Here is a 16,190-nt window from a genome sequence, read left to right as displayed (position 1 = left end):
TCAGCTCAAGAACCTACAAGGCTATTTGTACCAATAGCTCAAAATTATTTGGACTGGCTGTTAGCAACTTCAGAGATGCTTCAAGTCGCCTTAGCTGACTATCCAGGTGCTGTAACTAATCATTATCCTTCAGCCAAACTTTTGTCACTGTTGCAAAACCAAGACTTTGAAGAAGCCCCCCGCAGGTCGGAAGTACCAGTAGAAGAACTCACAGTATTTACAGATGCTGTGAGGAAATCTAAACGAGCTGCCATCGCTTGGTACAGTAATAACCAATGGAATCATCAAATTCTTACAGGTTACATCACGGACTCACTGCAGACGCTCGAACTGAGAGCAGTGGTGTGGGCCTTTCAACAGTGGCATGATGAGCCTCTAAATGTTGTTTCAGATTCATTATATGTGGTGGGCACGACACAGCGTTTAGAACGTGCCATGATAAAAACAGTAAAAAATAATACTTTGTATATGTTATTGATGCAGCTGTTGTTTTCAACACAGAGAACCTTATTTTATAACACACATTCACAGTCATCAGTTTAACCAAGGCTTGTCTATAGGAAACAACATAGTAGACAAGCTAGTCACTGCTGCATGGAAAAAATCAAACAGTTAACCTGTTTGAGCAGGCTCGTTTATCTCATAATTTCTTACATCAATCTGCTAAAGTGCTAGCAAAACAATTTGATTTAAAATTCTCAGATGCTCGAGGAATAGTGCAGTCCTGCCCTGCTTGTCAAAAATCAGGAGTTGGTCTAGGCCTTGGGGTCAACCCTTGAGGTTTAGGCGCCTTGCAATTATGGCAAATGGATGTTACTCATATTGCAGAATTCGGACGTCAGAAGTATGTGCATGTTAGCATTGACACCTATTCACATGCGATATGGGCCACTGCTCAAACAGGGGAAACAGCCAAACATGTTCTGAAGCATATGCATGCTGCCATTGCCGCACTGCCATTGCCGCTCCTCAAGAAATCAAAACTGACAATGGCCCTGCATATGTTTCGCAAACGTTTGTACGCTTTTGCCAGCTGTGGGGTATTTGCAGAGTAACTGTTATTCCTCACTCCCCTACAGGCCAAGCCATTGTAGAGCGCGCACATGCCACCTTCAAATCGCTTTTGCAAAAACAAAAAGGGGGAGAGCTGGCACCCTCTGAAAGGCTTGCAAAAGCGCTTTATGTGCTAAATTATTTGAGATTAACAGGAGACCGCGAATCTCCTCCAATTGTAATTCATCATATGTCATTGCAATCTGGACTGCAGAAAAGTGATTCGGTGAAGGTGCAGTACCGGGATTTAAAAACTGGGGAATGGAGAGGTCCGGCAGAAGTGAAAATGACCGGTTGAGGTTATGTTTGTGTTTTGACAGACGAAGGACCACGATGGGTTCCAAGTCGATGGGTGAAACCTTGGAAGGAAGACCTGGGACAGCAGGATGCATCATCATAGCCCTCCTGATGCTGGTAACTGGGTGGGTCGGTGAGACTGTAGATTTACATCACATTGACCCCAGACCAAATGTGTGGCTGACATTTGCCAACATTACAAACCAATCATCGTTTTGTGTGTCAATGGCTACTCCTGCTGATCCTTTTCGTACGTGTCTGATTGGTACTCCCTATTGGAATCCAGATGACTGGAAAAGATGGGTCAATAATCACACTATTTTGAATGAGACTGTGGTGAATCAAACATGTCACGCAAAGATGGAGTGTGCCAGCCTCCGCCCTGGACAGAAACCGGTGTGTTGTTCTGGGAATAGCAATCAAATTGGAATAGCTGCAGCATTGGTGATTAGGCATTTAAATCGTAGTTTGCCTTGGGATCCACAGGAGTTAGATCTAATGGGATCCTTAAATGGTTCAGGGTCTTGTTTTATGCTGGGAGGCCCCCTTTTTACAGAAAAGGGGGTAAATACAGCATGGAACAGGAACCAATGGACTGATGTAACTAGTAAAATGACTGACGCCCAAGGAAAACCTGTGTATACTTATCAAAACAGCTCAGGAGATTATTGTAATGGAGCAGTGGGAGCAGAAATCAAAGGGTCAAAGATGCCTCTTTGGGTGAATGACACAGCCAAGGCCATACCCCCAGGATACTTCTTAATTTGTGGGGATCGGGCCTGGTCGGGAGTGCCAAAAGGGGCTATTGGAGGACCATGTTATTTTGGAAAATTGATAATGTTTGCTCCATCTATGAAAGTATTGCGAAATCGTACTCGAGCAAGGAGATCACTAAAAGTATTAGCTCCCAACTGTGATGGCAATTTAACCCTGTTGGGTACAGCTGAGTGGATAGCATTATCCATATTTGTTCCTTGGGCGGCATCTGCAAAAGCTTTAGCTAGCTTAAATAGATTAGCTTGTTGGGCACAAAAGCAAATGAATTTAACCTCTAGCATGTTATCGGGATTGTTAGAAGACATGGATAGTATGCGTCATGCTATTTTTGCAGAATCGGGCAGCCGTTGATGTTTTGTTATTAGCGCATGGACATGGATGTGAAGATTTTGAAGGTATGTGTTGCATGAATGTTTCTGATCACTCTAAATCAATACACTATCAGTTGGCAGAGTTACAACGCAACATGCATGCAATACAAGTGGAAAATGGATTTTCGGACTGGCTGAAATCATTGGGGGTCACAGGTTGGCTAAAAGATTTGATAGTACATGGGCTGGTAATATTAGTGGCTTTGCTGTTGACACTAATGATATTGGGGTGTATTTTAAAATGCTTTGTGAAATCTATGGAACGTATGATGACTGGGGTCTGGATTGTTCAAAAACAAAAAAGGGGATTTGTTGGATACCTGGAGAGCCAGGGGCACTTAGTGAACAATCCAGACCGAATGGAATTGTTTTGTTTTTGAGTAGCAGGCCTCAAGGACATCGATAAGGCCGCTTGTGAGAAAGTACTGAAGCTGCCTGTAAGAAAAATACTGAAGCCACCTGTGAGAAAATAATGAGGCCGCCTGTGAGAAAGTAATGAAGCTCCCTGTGAGAAAGTAAATGAAGCAACCTGGAGAAGAAGGAAAACAGCTGGCATACGTGACTGGGGGCTGAACGTGATACAGGGTGCAGGTGGAGAGAGCCGTGCGCGTGAACATAGAGACTTAACGAATCATATTTTAGCTAGGAGCACGTGCATGATATAGTTAACCAATTAGTAGAGAGCTTGCGCATGATACGGAATTAGAAGGGCTATATTAACTGGGATGTATCAACAATAAATTGGCATTTGCTTGATCATATTGGTCGTCAGCAGTGTCCGTTACTTCCGCGTCAACACCTATAGAAGCTTTTCTTGTTGCTTTTTATATCCCTGGCCAGATTCAGTTCTGCCAGGGCTTTAGCCTTCCTCACCCAATCCCTGGCCACTTGCACAGCCTCTTTGTAGACCTCCCAGGCTACCTGGCTCTGCTTCCACCCTCTATAGGCTTTCTTCTTCACTTTCAGTTGGTCCAGGAGCTCCGTGCTCATCCACGCAGGCCTCCTGGCCTTTTTGCCCGACTTTGGGATGCATCACTGCTGAGCTTGGAGGAGGTGCTCCTTGAATGTGGACCAACTTTCCTGGGCCACTCTTCCCTCCAGGGCCGCCTCCCATGGCACTTGGCCCATCAGGTCCCTGAAGAGGCCGAAGTCTGACCTCCTGAAATCTAGGGCAGAGAGCTTGCCACGTAGTTTCCTTGCTGCCTCGTGGATCTTGAACTCCACCATGTTGTGGTCACTGCAGCCAAGGCTGTCCTTCAGTTTCACATCCCCCACCAGTCACTCCCTGTTGGTGAGCACAAGGTCGAGCATGGCACCCCTCCTTGTCGGTTCTTCTATCACCTGCAGGAGGAAGTCGTCATCCACGCATTCCAGGAACCTCCTGGACTGCCTGTGCCCTGCCGTGTTGTCCCTACAACAGATGTCAGGGTGGTTGAAGTCCCCCATGAGGACCAGGGCCTGTGACCGTGAGACTGCTCCTATCTGGCTATAGAGCGCCTCGTCTGCTCTGTCCTCCTGGCCAGGCGGCCTGTAACAGACCCCCACCGTAACGTCCCCTGTCCGTCCCCATCCTCTAATCCTGTCCCATAAGCTCTCTTGTCAGTTCCTCCTCCATCCCCAGGCGGAGCTCCACATACTCCAGCTGGTTGCTGACATAGAGAGCGACACCCCCTCCTCGTCTCCCCTTCCTGTCCTTTCTAAAAAGCCTATACCCCTCCATGTTGACACTCCAGTCGTACGAGTCATCCCACCACGTCTCTGTGATGCCAACAAGGTCGTAGCCCTGCTCGTGTGCACGCATCTCCAGTTCTTCCTGTTTATTTCCCATGCTGCATGCATTGGTATAGAGACACTTCAGCTGGGCCCCTGACAAAGCTGACTTGCTGGCTGGAGCTACAGGGGTGCTATTGGACCACAGTTTAGGTTTATTTGTACTTATCTGTGATCCTTCCTCAGCTTCTGGACCCTCGGTGCTGGCACTGGCGCCATGCTGACAGCAGTGGGCTGAACTGTGCTCCCCCTCCCCCAGCAACACTAGTTTAAAGCCCTCCGGACGAGTCTGGTAAGTCTTCGTCCAAACACACTCTTCCCCTTCTCAGTTAGGTGCACGCCATCTGCCCCTAGCAGCCCAGGCTTCTCAAAGCACGCCCCGTGATCTAGATACCCAAAGCCCTGGCTGCAGCACCACTCCCTGAGCCACGAGTTAACCTGCCAGATACCTCTGGCCCTTTCAGGTCCCTGCCCTTTGACTGGGAGGATTGACGAGAATACCACCTGCGCCCCAGAGTCTTTGACTGTTGAACCCAGAGCCCTGAAATCCCTTTTAATGTTTCTCAGGCTGCTACTGGCTGTGTCACTGGCCCCCACATGAAACACCAGTAGTGGATAATAGTCTGTGGGCTGTATGAGGCTAGGTAGTCTCTCGGCGACATCCCTGATACGAGCCCCCGGGAGACAGCATACCTCCCAAGAGAGCGCATCAGGTCGGCAGATGGGTGCCTCCGTACCTCTCAGGAGGGAGTCACCCACTACTACCACTCATCTCTTTTTCTTGGTAGCGCTAGTTATTACACGAGCCGGTCGGGCTACCTCGCACGGCTCCCGTGCCTTCCCTGAGGTGCTGGGTCTTACTTCTTCAGTCTGCAGAGCAGCAAAGCAGTTCTGCAGGGGCACCTCGGGGTTTTGGGGAAGCTGCTTCTTCCTCCTGCTGCCCCTTGCCCTTGCAGCTTTGCATTAATTTGCATCTTCTGCCTGCTTGCTAATGTTGTGTGCCAGTGCTGGGGGGGTGGGGGGGGGTGTTGATTGGTTCACTGGGTGCTGCAGTTCCAGTGCAGACTGTGCCTGGAACCAAGCATCCAGCTCCCTCTCAGCCTCTCTGATGCTACACAGCCTCCTGACTGCCTCCTGCAGCTCAGCCACCTGCCACAGGAGCTCTTCCACCTGGGCACACCTTCTGCAGTCAGGGCTGCCGCCTGCCCCTGCCCCAGGAGTAGGGTCCAGGCACTGCCTGCAGCCCAAGGTCTGCACCGCAGCCTCTCCCCTCGACTACTCTGTCTGCACGGAGGCATCAACTGCCGCAGGGGGAGCCAGTGCAGGCCTCCCGGCTGGAGCTGCAGCCTTTGCTCTCAGGCGGGTGTTTGCCATGTTGCCCTGAGAGTCGGAAAACAGCAAGTGCCCCAGGTCAGCACCCTACCCTCGCAAACTGCCACACCACATCCTAGTCGCCGCTACTCCCTAGGGCCTGCTTTATACGGGGAGAGGGGCCAGACCGCCGGTGCCCCCTGGCTCCGCCCACGTCTCGTCAGCCGCTCTCGCGCGAGCTGCGGGCTCCTGGCGTCTCGCTCCGCTCCCCCCTGAGCTTCCCTGCTTCGGGAATCCCCTGGCTGCGCTGCGCTGTGCCGTGCCGCTGCGGATCGTGCCGACTCCGAAGCTGTTGCCTCGGCGACTTCCTCGCTGCTGCCTCGACTCTTCCCTCTCCTTTTTTTTTTTAAAATCAGGCACAGAACTCTACTCTGTTAGAGGAAATTTTAATTTATCAGAGGCAGAGTGGTCTATATGTGTCTCTGTCAATGATGCCTGAAATGCAATATGGGGTTTTGGATATGAAGTCTATTTCAAAGGGATTTTTTCACCTATTGCTCTATTTTTCACAATAATATGCTGCTCTATACTGAAATGAATGCGTAGAGATTAACATGTGCCAAAAGCAGCATTTCCCATCTGCCATGAACACACAAAATACCTCTGCAGTAGCCGGTGACTGGCCCAGCCACTCCTCAGCGTTGCACCAGCAGCACTGCAGTAGGTTGTGCAGCCCAGGATTGCAGTGTTGATGGCAGTACCCCTGCAGCAAGAGCCTCCGTGTGACGTGCGGAAAGCAGACTCCACAATCTGTGAGATTGTAAAGTAGGTATGTTTATTCGGCGCCGGGCAGCACGGGGGGTAGTCCCGCCAAAATCGTGCGCGCCTGGCACGGCAATTCACTTTGAATTTTATACAACCAAGTGTTACATATGCATGAAGTTAAAAAAACACGCCTATACATATGCATGAGCTATCCCCGCTCCGTATTAAAATTAGTTCCAAGAGGTCATTTAGGTATTACAATTAGTTCCAAGAAGTCATTTAGGTATTACAATTAGTTCCAAGAGGTCATTTGGCCAGTTTTAGCTGGCTCCTGAAGGAGGCCCCTTGGTTCTTATCAGGACTGTCCTTGTGCGGGAGGTGCAGGACTTCTCACTTCAGATAGCACAAAGCAAGGCCCCTCGGTTGGGGAATACAAGACTTCCCCCCCCTCGGGTAGTTTTTACAATAGCTAGTTAGCAAAGCATCAAGCGCTATTTGTATTAGCATGCACAGCAATGATCAATAAATGCCATATCTATTAAAGTTTCCTTAGCCCCTCTTCTCACGTGGACACACAAGCTGCCCCCAGAAAGCAACGGGAACCCACTGCCTGCTACTGGGTAGTTACTGGGAAGGAGACGGGAGGCACTGGGATTTAATCTCCATTCTCGCTGAATCCAGTACAGCAGAGGAAAGCTTGGGTACCATCATGAGGATAACTTTTGCTAAAAGGAGACAAACTCTAACATCTGTTCCCCAGGAAAAAAGTCACCGTTACTGCTGCCAGGGAGGGCTGGGACTACAAGCAGAGCTGCAGGACTCTGCAGAGGCAGCAGAAAATTGCCCAAACGTGAAGTGTGACCCTCTTTGTATATGGAATCTTTAATTATCCTGTTTGTTCTTATATAGCCACAGGCTCAGGGGAAACAGGAAGGTATGTATATAGTTCTAAGCCCATTTTTTTTGTAACTGTATAGATAACGTATAAGTTTTGTTTAAAGTTATAAACGTATTTGGGAGGTTTATTTAAGTTATTAAAAATGTGTTTGGCAGGATTCACTCCTGCCTTAGTAGTTTGACATAATTAAGGATTTTACCTGCTTAACAGCGCTGTTTGCATAAGAAGGACACTTGACAATGGAGCGAACAAAAGGCGGGAAAAGCGGGCTGGGGGCTGATGACCACTGGCACGTAAACAACCCCAAATATGGGACCAGCCGCTTCTGTACTTTTAGCCAATTAACACCTGTATAGTGGCTAGTGATACGCTCTTGGCCAATCAGTACCTGCCGCGAACGGTGTGAGTAACCAATGGAGTGTAGATTGTGAGCTCCCAAAAGGGAGACAGGCACGATGGGGGGACCGGGAGAGGTTATAAATACGGTAACTGTAAACAAAGGGGTGTGCGTCTTGGTGGAGCGGAGACTCCCGGTGCACCCAGCGCTGTTTGCTTGTTTCTGTTCAATAAATTGGAAACTATAATTGGAATCCTGTTTTGGGACTCAACTCATTTATAACACCAAGCACAAAGCCCTGAGGATTTTGCCAACCTGTCAATCTGCCAGAGAAACATGCTCCATCACACTCACATTTCCTCCTACCTGGTGGCTTGTGCAAACAGTTCATCTGGAGCAGATGAGCTCCAGCACTGCCACCACAGCCGTTCCACAGGAAAACAGCACTGGGACCTCACCATTGTCCCTAGCTGGCAGAGTGCCAGGACCAGAAAACCCAACAGAGCAGAAGGCCTGAGGTTGGAAGTCTGAATCAGACACAAGAGCTGAATGGAATCTGCACAATATATTTTAAAAGGGCCTCCCTATTAGTATCTTTGGACAGCTACAGGCCAATGAGAAGCACCAACGGGTATTAATAGTTATGAAGATGGGACTTGCACAGGGAATTTTGATGGGGAAAAAGCGACAATGTTATCAAACACTTCTAATAAGGTGTGAGTTTGAGGGTTGCCTTGACTACCTGCACGGGAAAAAATAAATCCACGACCAGTTTAGTTACAAGTCATGCTGCTGAAGGCATTTCCAACTTGGACAGTCTAATGGATAATTTTTTTTTAATACTAATGATATTCATTAATACTAATGACTGAATGTGGAGGAGGGCATTAGGAGACAGTCTGGATCTTACAGCTCCCACAGGACAGCTCCTCTGGCTCTGCTGGGGACACTGACCAGCATCATGTCTGCCCTGGCTTTGCAGTGCCATCAGCATTGTGGATCAGAGCCTGCAGTTCGCTGCGAACAGCGTAGTGCCTCGCTCCTGTTTTGGGAAGTAGGATTTAAAGATCCTTTAAATGTACAGACTGCTCCATACGGTTCTGTCTGGCCCTGAGCAAGAGAGCAGTGGAGGCAGACATGCTCCTCTGGAGCAACCTGCAGGAGCACGGCAGGTTTCCCTCCTGCTGTGACTGCTGCCGGCACCACCTGGGAGACTTTTGTTAGTGCATTACAACTTCAGGGCACTGGCTGTTTTCCGGGGAATCCCTCCAATGACTTCAGAGCAGCTGGCACCCTAACCTATGAGCTGGATTTAGCAACAAGCAACTACTCTGACTGAGCCCAGGCAAGTCTGCTGCAGCACTGTGCAGGCAAGAGAGCAAGCAACTGTGCAGCCCAGTACATAACAACCTCACATCACAGTGGAATTTTCTTTGTTCAGATTTTCAGTATTTTAATCCTTTCAAGAGCAGCAGAGCATCTGTGGTTGAGACATTCCTTAGATGAAGCTTTGTTCCTCAGTTTCTTCTCGTTTCTCCCTCTCTGTCCTCAGATTCCATCAGTCCTTCTACAGCTTTTCAACACAACGACTCAGGTGCCTGCAGCATCGGGGGACTGCAGAAATCAGAGGACACAGCAGGATGTTGCATCTCTTCCAAGAAGTGTCAAAGCCTTAGGCCAGATGGTAATAACCTCATTTTCATACTTTTTTTTCCCCTGTTTTTCTCTAAGTTTCCTTGAAACATTTCCCCTTTCCCTTTCCTCACTTGTGTGTTTCCCTGGAGGTTTCATACTAGACTTCAAGACAATCCTGGACAGACAATTTTTTGAGAGGTTTCAGTGAGATCTCATTAGTTAATTGCACCTGAGGGTGGCTTACATGAGTAACCTTCAGCAAAACTGAATATGATACAGAGATACTCTTCTCCTGAAAAGCCACACTAGCAAATAAAAAAAAAAAGTAAAACCCAACCCACACCTACTGTATCCTAAGCATGTTCCTTCTATGCTGACGCGAAAGTCACGGACACTGCACATGACCAATATGATCAAGCAAATGCCAATTTATTGTTGATACATCCCGGTTAATATAGCCCTTCTAATTCTATATCATGCGCAAGCTCTCTACTAATTGGTTAACTATATCATGCACGTGCTCCTAGCTAAAATATGATTCGTTAAGTCTCTTTGTTCACGCGCACAGCTCTCTCCACCTGCACCCTGTATCACTTTCAGCCCCCAGTCATGTATGCCAGCTGTTTTCCTTCTTCTCAAGGTTCTTTCGTTTACTTTCTTACAGGAAGCTTCATTACTTTCTCACAGGCGGCCTCATTATTTTCTCACAGGTGGTTTCAGTACTTTCTCACAGGTGGCTTCATCGATGTCCTTGAAGCCTGCTGCTCACAAACATAACAATTCCATTCAGTCTGGATTGTTCACTAAGTGCCCCTGGCTCTCCAGGTATCCAACAAATCCCCCTTTTTGTTTTGAACAATCCAGACCCCTGTCATCATACGTTCCATAGCTTTCACAAAGCATTTTAAAATACACCCCAATATCATTAGTGTCAACAGCAAACCCATCAACATCACCAACACATGTACTATCAAATCTTTTAGCCAGCCTGTGACCCCCAATGATTTCAGCCAGTCCGAAAATCCATTTTCCACTTGTATTGCATGCATGTTGCGTTGTAACTCTGCCAACTGATAGTGTATTGATTTAGAGTGATCAGAAATGTTCATGCAACACATACCTTCAAAATCTTCACATCCATGTCCGTGTGCTAATAACAAAACATCAACGGCTGCCCGATTCTGGAAAATAGCATGACGCATACTATCCATGTCTTCTAATAATCCCGATAACATGCTAGAGGTTAAATTCATTTGCTTTTGTGCCCAACAAGCTAATCTATTTAAGCTAGCTAAAGCTTTTGCAGATGCCGCCCAAGGAACAAATATAGATAATGCTATACGCTCAGCTGTACCCAACAGGGTTAAATTGCCGTCACAGTTGGGAGCTAATACTTTTAGTGATCTCCTTGCTCGAGTACGATTCCGCAATACTTTCATAGATGGAGCAAACATTATCAATTTTCCAAAATAACATGGTCCTCCAATAGCCCCTTTTGGCACTCCCGACCAGGCCCGATCCCCACAAATTAAGAAGTATCCTGGGGGTATGGCCTTGGCTGTGTCATTCACCCAAAGAGGCATCTTTGACCCTTTGATTTCTGCTCCCACTGCTCCGTTACAATAATCTCCTGAGCTGCTCTGATAAGTATACACAGGTTTTCCCTGGGCGTCAGTCGTTTTACTGGTCACATCAGTCCATTGGTTCCTGTTCCACACTGTATTTACCCCCTTTCCTGTAAAAAGGGGACCTCCCAGCATAAAACAAGACCCTGAACCATTTAAGGATCCCATTAGATCTAACTCCTGTGGATCCCAAGGCAAACTACGATTTAAATGCCTAATCACCAATGCTGCAGCTATTCCAGTTTGATTGCTATTCCCAGAACAACACACCGGTTTCTCTCCAGGGCGGAGGCTGGCACACTCCATCTTTGCGTGACATGTTTGATTCACCACAGTCTCATTCAAAATAGTGTGATTATTGACCCATCTTTTCCAGTCATCTGGATTCCAATAGGGAGTACCAATCAGACACGTACGAAAAGGATCAGCAGGAGTAGCCATTGACACACAAAACGATGATTGGTTTGTAATGTTGGCAAATGTCAGCCACACATTTGGTCTGGGGTCAATGTGATGTAAATCTACAGTCTCACCGACCCACCCAGTTACCAGCATCAGGAGGGCTATGATGATGCATCCTGCTGTCCCAGGTCTTCCTTCCAAGGTTTCACCCATCGACTTGGAACCCATCGTGGTCCTTCGTCTGTCAAAACACAAACATAACCTCAACCGGTCATTTTCACTTCTGCCGGACCTCTCCATTCCCCAGTTTTTAAATCCCGGTACTGCACCTTCACCGAATCACTTTTCTGCAGTCCAGATTGCAATGACATATGATGAATTACAATTGGAGGAGATTCGCGGTCTCCTGTTAATCTCAAATAATTTAGCACATAAAGCGCTTTTGCAAGCCTTTCAGAGGGTGCCAGCTCTCCCCCTTTTTGTTTTTGCAAAAGCGATTTGAAGGTGGCATGTGCGCGCTCTACAATGGCTTGGCCTGTAGGGGAGTGAGGAATAACAGTTACTCTGCAAATACCCCACAGCTGGCAAAAGCGTACAAACGTTTGCGAAACATATGCAGGGCCATTGTCAGTTTTGATTTCTTGAGGAGCTCCTAGTGCGGCAATGGCAGCATGCATATGCTTCAGAACATGTTTGGCTGTTTCCCCTGTTTGAGCAGTGGCCCATATCGCATGTGAATAGGTGTCAATGCTAACATGGACATACTTCTGACGTCCGAATTCTGCAATATGAGTAACATCCATTTGCCATAATTGCAAGGCGCCTAAACCTCAAGGGTTGACCCCAAGGCCTAGACCAACTCCTGATTTTTGACAAGCAGGGCAGGACTGCACTATTCCTGGAGCATCTGAGAATTATAAATCAAATTGTTTTGCTAGCACTTTAGCAGATTGATGTAAGAAATTATGAGATAAACGAGCCTGCTCAAACAGGTTAACTGTTTGGTTTTTCCATGCAGCAGTGACTAACTTGTCTACTATGTTGTTTCCTATAGACAAACCTTGGTTAAACTGATGACTGCGAATGTGTGTTACAAAATAAGGTTCTCTGCGTTGATTTAGCAAAAACAACAGCTGCATCAATAGCATATACAAAGTATTATTTTTTACTGTTTTTATCATGGCACGTTCTAAACGCTGTGTCGTGCCCACCACATATAATGAATCTGAAACAACATTTAGAGGCTCATCATGCCACTGTTGAAAAGCCCACACCACTGCTCTCAGTTCGAGCGTCTGCAGAGAGTCCGTGATGTAACCTGTAAGAATTTGATGATTCCATTGGTTGTTACTGTACCAAGCGATGGCAGCTCGTTTAGATTTCCTCACAGCATCTTTAAATACCGTGAGTCCTTCTACTGGTACTTCCGACCTGCAAGGGGCTTCCTCAAAGTCTTGGTTTTGCAACAGTGACAAAAGTTTGGCTGATGGATAATGATTAGTTACAGCACCTGGATAGTCAGCTAAGGCGACTTGGAGTGTCTCTGTAGTTGCCAACAGCCAGTCCAAATAATTTTGAGCTATTGGTACAAATAGCCTTGTAGGTTCTTGAGCTGACAGTTCCAAAATCCTTCTTCTGCCTTTTATAATCATGTTATTAGCTAACAGCTCGACCCTTGTACAAACTGTGGTTTTGGGTTGATAAGATAGAAATACCCATTTTAAAATTCTAATGTGCTGTTCTTCTGCTTGCACTATGAGCCCTATTAAATGTTGTTGCTTGGGTGACGAATTAACAATCAAAAACTGTAAAGGTAAATCATTAATTTTTCTTTGTGTAGTAGCTGTTAGAATTTTTCCTACAATCTGGTCTAACACCTGTTTCTGTTCTACTGATAGGCTTCGCCGCTCATTGGGTTTGGTCGTAGTTCCCAGCAGGGGCATTAAAGGAGCTAAATCATCATTAGTGATTCCAGTGATGGATCTTACCCACTGTATGTCTCCCATCAATTTCTGAACATCCGAGAGGTTCTTAATATCTGTATGGATTTGTATTTTTTGCGGTCGCACAGTGCTTCCAGTAATTATCCAGCCTAAATATTGCCATAGGCCTTGACGCTGTACTTTTTCAGGGGCTATTTTTAGTCCTTTTGGCTCTAAAGTTTTTATTAGCTCTTGTAATATTTTTTCTGCATTCATTTTTTTCTCCTGCTATTAAGATGTCATCCATATAATGATAGATTAACAAAGACTGATGCTCTTGCCGAAATGGCTGCAGAGCCCATGCGACAAAATTCTGACACATTGTGGGGGAATTTTTCATGCCTTGGGGTAGCACCACCCATTGATACCTTTTAGCAGGTTCCTGCTTGTTAACTGCTGGTACCGTGAATGCAAATTTTTCTGCGTCATCTGGATGTAAAGGAATGGTGAAAAAACAATCTTTTCAATCAATAATAAGTAAATCCCAATTTTCAGGGATCATTACAGGGGAAGGTAATCCCGACTGTAATGTTCCCATGTCCTGCATGACAGCGTTTACTGCACGTAAATCATGCAGCAGTCGCCATCTACCTGATTTCTTTGGAATAGTAAAAACGGGGGTGTTCCAAGGGCTTATAGAGGGCACAATATGACCTGCTTCCAATTGCTCATGTACTAGGCTCTGTAATATTTGCAGCCTATCCTGTTTTAGTGGCCACTGGTCTACCCACACTGGGGTCACCGTAGTCCAGGTGAGTTTTAAAATAGGCTGCTTGACCATGGCCGCCCCTAAAAAGGTTGGGTTACAAGCTGGGCTCTCATTTGGGATAGCACGTCTCGACCTAAAAGAGCTATAGGCATGTGCATTACATACGGCCTTGTGGTAACTACTGTACCATCTTGAAAAGTAAGCGACACTGTTGATTTATTGATCATCGTGCGCTGTGCACCTCCCACCCCTACCACAGTGGTAACTGCCGGTACCAGTGGCCAATTACAGGGCCACTTTGTTGCAGGAATAATGGTAACATCTGCACCCGTGTCAATTAGCATCGACAGCGCCAAGGATTGTCCATTTGGATGTTTAATTGTGACCTTTTCTTCTGGCTTTCCCCTGGCGATATCGATTGTCAATAACACGTTTGGCGCGCCTGTGGACCCAAAGCCTCCCCGGCCGCGGACGACCGAGTGTGCCCTAGGAACACATGCGCGAAACGGTACCAACTGTGCTATCTTTGATTGTGCTGGTATGGTAAGGGGTGGTGTTAGTGTATACACCATAATCTTTATTGTCCCACAATAATCTGCATCAATAATTCCAGGCACTATAAATATGCCTTTTCGAGACACTGATGAACAGCCTATAAGTAATGCACTTAACCCATGCCCTAACGGTCCTTGCTGATCAGAATCAATTAGTTGAACCTCTGAAGTTGTTAATGTCACATCTACTGCTGTTGCCAAGTCCACTCCGGCACTGCTGACTGTGGCGGCTGCGCAGCGGTCCAAGCACCCTGTACTTGTGTCGTTGCGCGTGGGTGGGACGCGCTACGTGCCCTGTTTCCCGATCGCAGACACTCCTTAGTGGAATGACCCAATTTTCCACAACTAAAACATCTTTTGTCCTTTCTCTTTGCCTGCTTTTTTGGTACCAATGGTTTAACCGCTGCACCTACAGCAGCAGCCATGACTGTAGCCTTTTCTTGTTCTAACATTCACTCAGCAGCTTCTAGCAGTTGCCCTGTACTAGATCCTTTTGGCAGCACACTAAGGGATCTCTTAGTTTTTTCATTAGCATTATTAAAGGCAAGCATATCTAAGAACTTTACTTTCATGTCATCATCCGGATCAGGGTGAGCCATAATTGCAGTGTGCAACTGATCAATAAATTTCCCATATGGTTCTGTGGGACCTTGCCTTACTGACGTACAGGCAGGTCCGGATTTTTCATCGTGCACCCTAGCAAGCGCTCTATAAGCCAAATCTTGGCCCAGTTGTAACACTTTGGTAGCAAATTGCGCTTGCCAATCAGATTGTGTGAAGGGTCCCGCTCCCATCAGCATTTGAGTTTGCACCCCGAATAATGGATCACCCTGTTGTCGAGGCGTTGCAGCTGCCCTATCACAAGCAGTCTGCCAATGCTGAAAGAACTGCAGCTGCTGTGACGGTAGCAAAAGCATCTGGACAATCATTCTAATATCATAAGGAGTTAACAACTGTGACAGAAAAATATGCTGCAACACAGACTGAGTGTATGATGATTTTAGCCCATACTGAGTAACTGCACTTTTAGCTTCCTTCAATATTTTCCAGTCTAATGCTTGCCACACACTTCTCCCAGTATTATCAGTCACAACTGGAAATGCCATGGGCAAAGGCTGTCCTTCTATCAAAGCATCTCGAATCACCTCTTTCCACCGCGCTGTCGGATTCGAATCCCCAGCCCCTCCCGCCAGCATCCCTTGCAAAGGTGCAAAAAGACTGATCTCACCCAATGCTCCGTTTGGAACGAATAGGTTGGACGCTGGCAGGTCTCGATGTGGCACAGGCGAAGGAGTTGACAAGTTTTCCAGCGACGCTTCTAGGCGAATCTCTAGGGCTTCCAGCCTTTTTAGTGTCTCTTGCAGCTGTGCGTCCTTCAAGCCGGATGAATGTTCATCCCCCTCTTCCTCACGCCGTGGTGGCAGGGAAGAAGGTGGTAACGGGGGATAAACCGGAGCTGTTGGCACCGGCAAAAAGGCTCGTGACTCTGAGCCTGCACTGGCGCAGCGTGGCGGGGTGCCTGGCAGTGGTACATCTGATGGTGGTGAAAGGCTTTCGGCAGTTTTTCCCTCTGGTGCCCACATATCTATAGTTATAGGGGCTGTGGCTGCATTTCCTGCAGTCCTTGCTGGGACTCGAACCCCCCCACCCTCAGCACGAGCCAGGGCGGTGGCAGGGCTCGTTAAACCCGAGAACAGCATGCTA

At 47.1% G+C, this 16,190-nt stretch overlaps 1 protein-coding gene across 1 annotated transcript; it reads left to right on the top strand.

The window, feature by feature from the left end:
* Positions 1-2,058: 2,058 nt before the first annotated feature.
* On the top strand, positions 2,059-12,053 carry LOC147596690 (syncytin-A-like). The gene is given in 4 exon segments (XM_086769606.1): positions 2,059-2,454; positions 2,456-2,762; positions 11,430-11,561; positions 11,983-12,053. Coding segments are annotated over 4 exon segments (906 nt in total).
* Positions 12,054-16,190: the final 4,137 nt, after the last annotated feature.

This window comes from Chlamydotis macqueenii, chromosome W (genome assembly GCF_036417535.1).
Source record: "Chlamydotis macqueenii isolate bChlMac1 chromosome W, bChlMac1.mat, whole genome shotgun sequence".
NCBI classification, from domain to species: domain Eukaryota; kingdom Metazoa; phylum Chordata; class Aves; order Otidiformes; family Otididae; genus Chlamydotis; species Chlamydotis macqueenii.
This window is presented reverse-complemented; position numbering and strand designations above follow the sequence as displayed.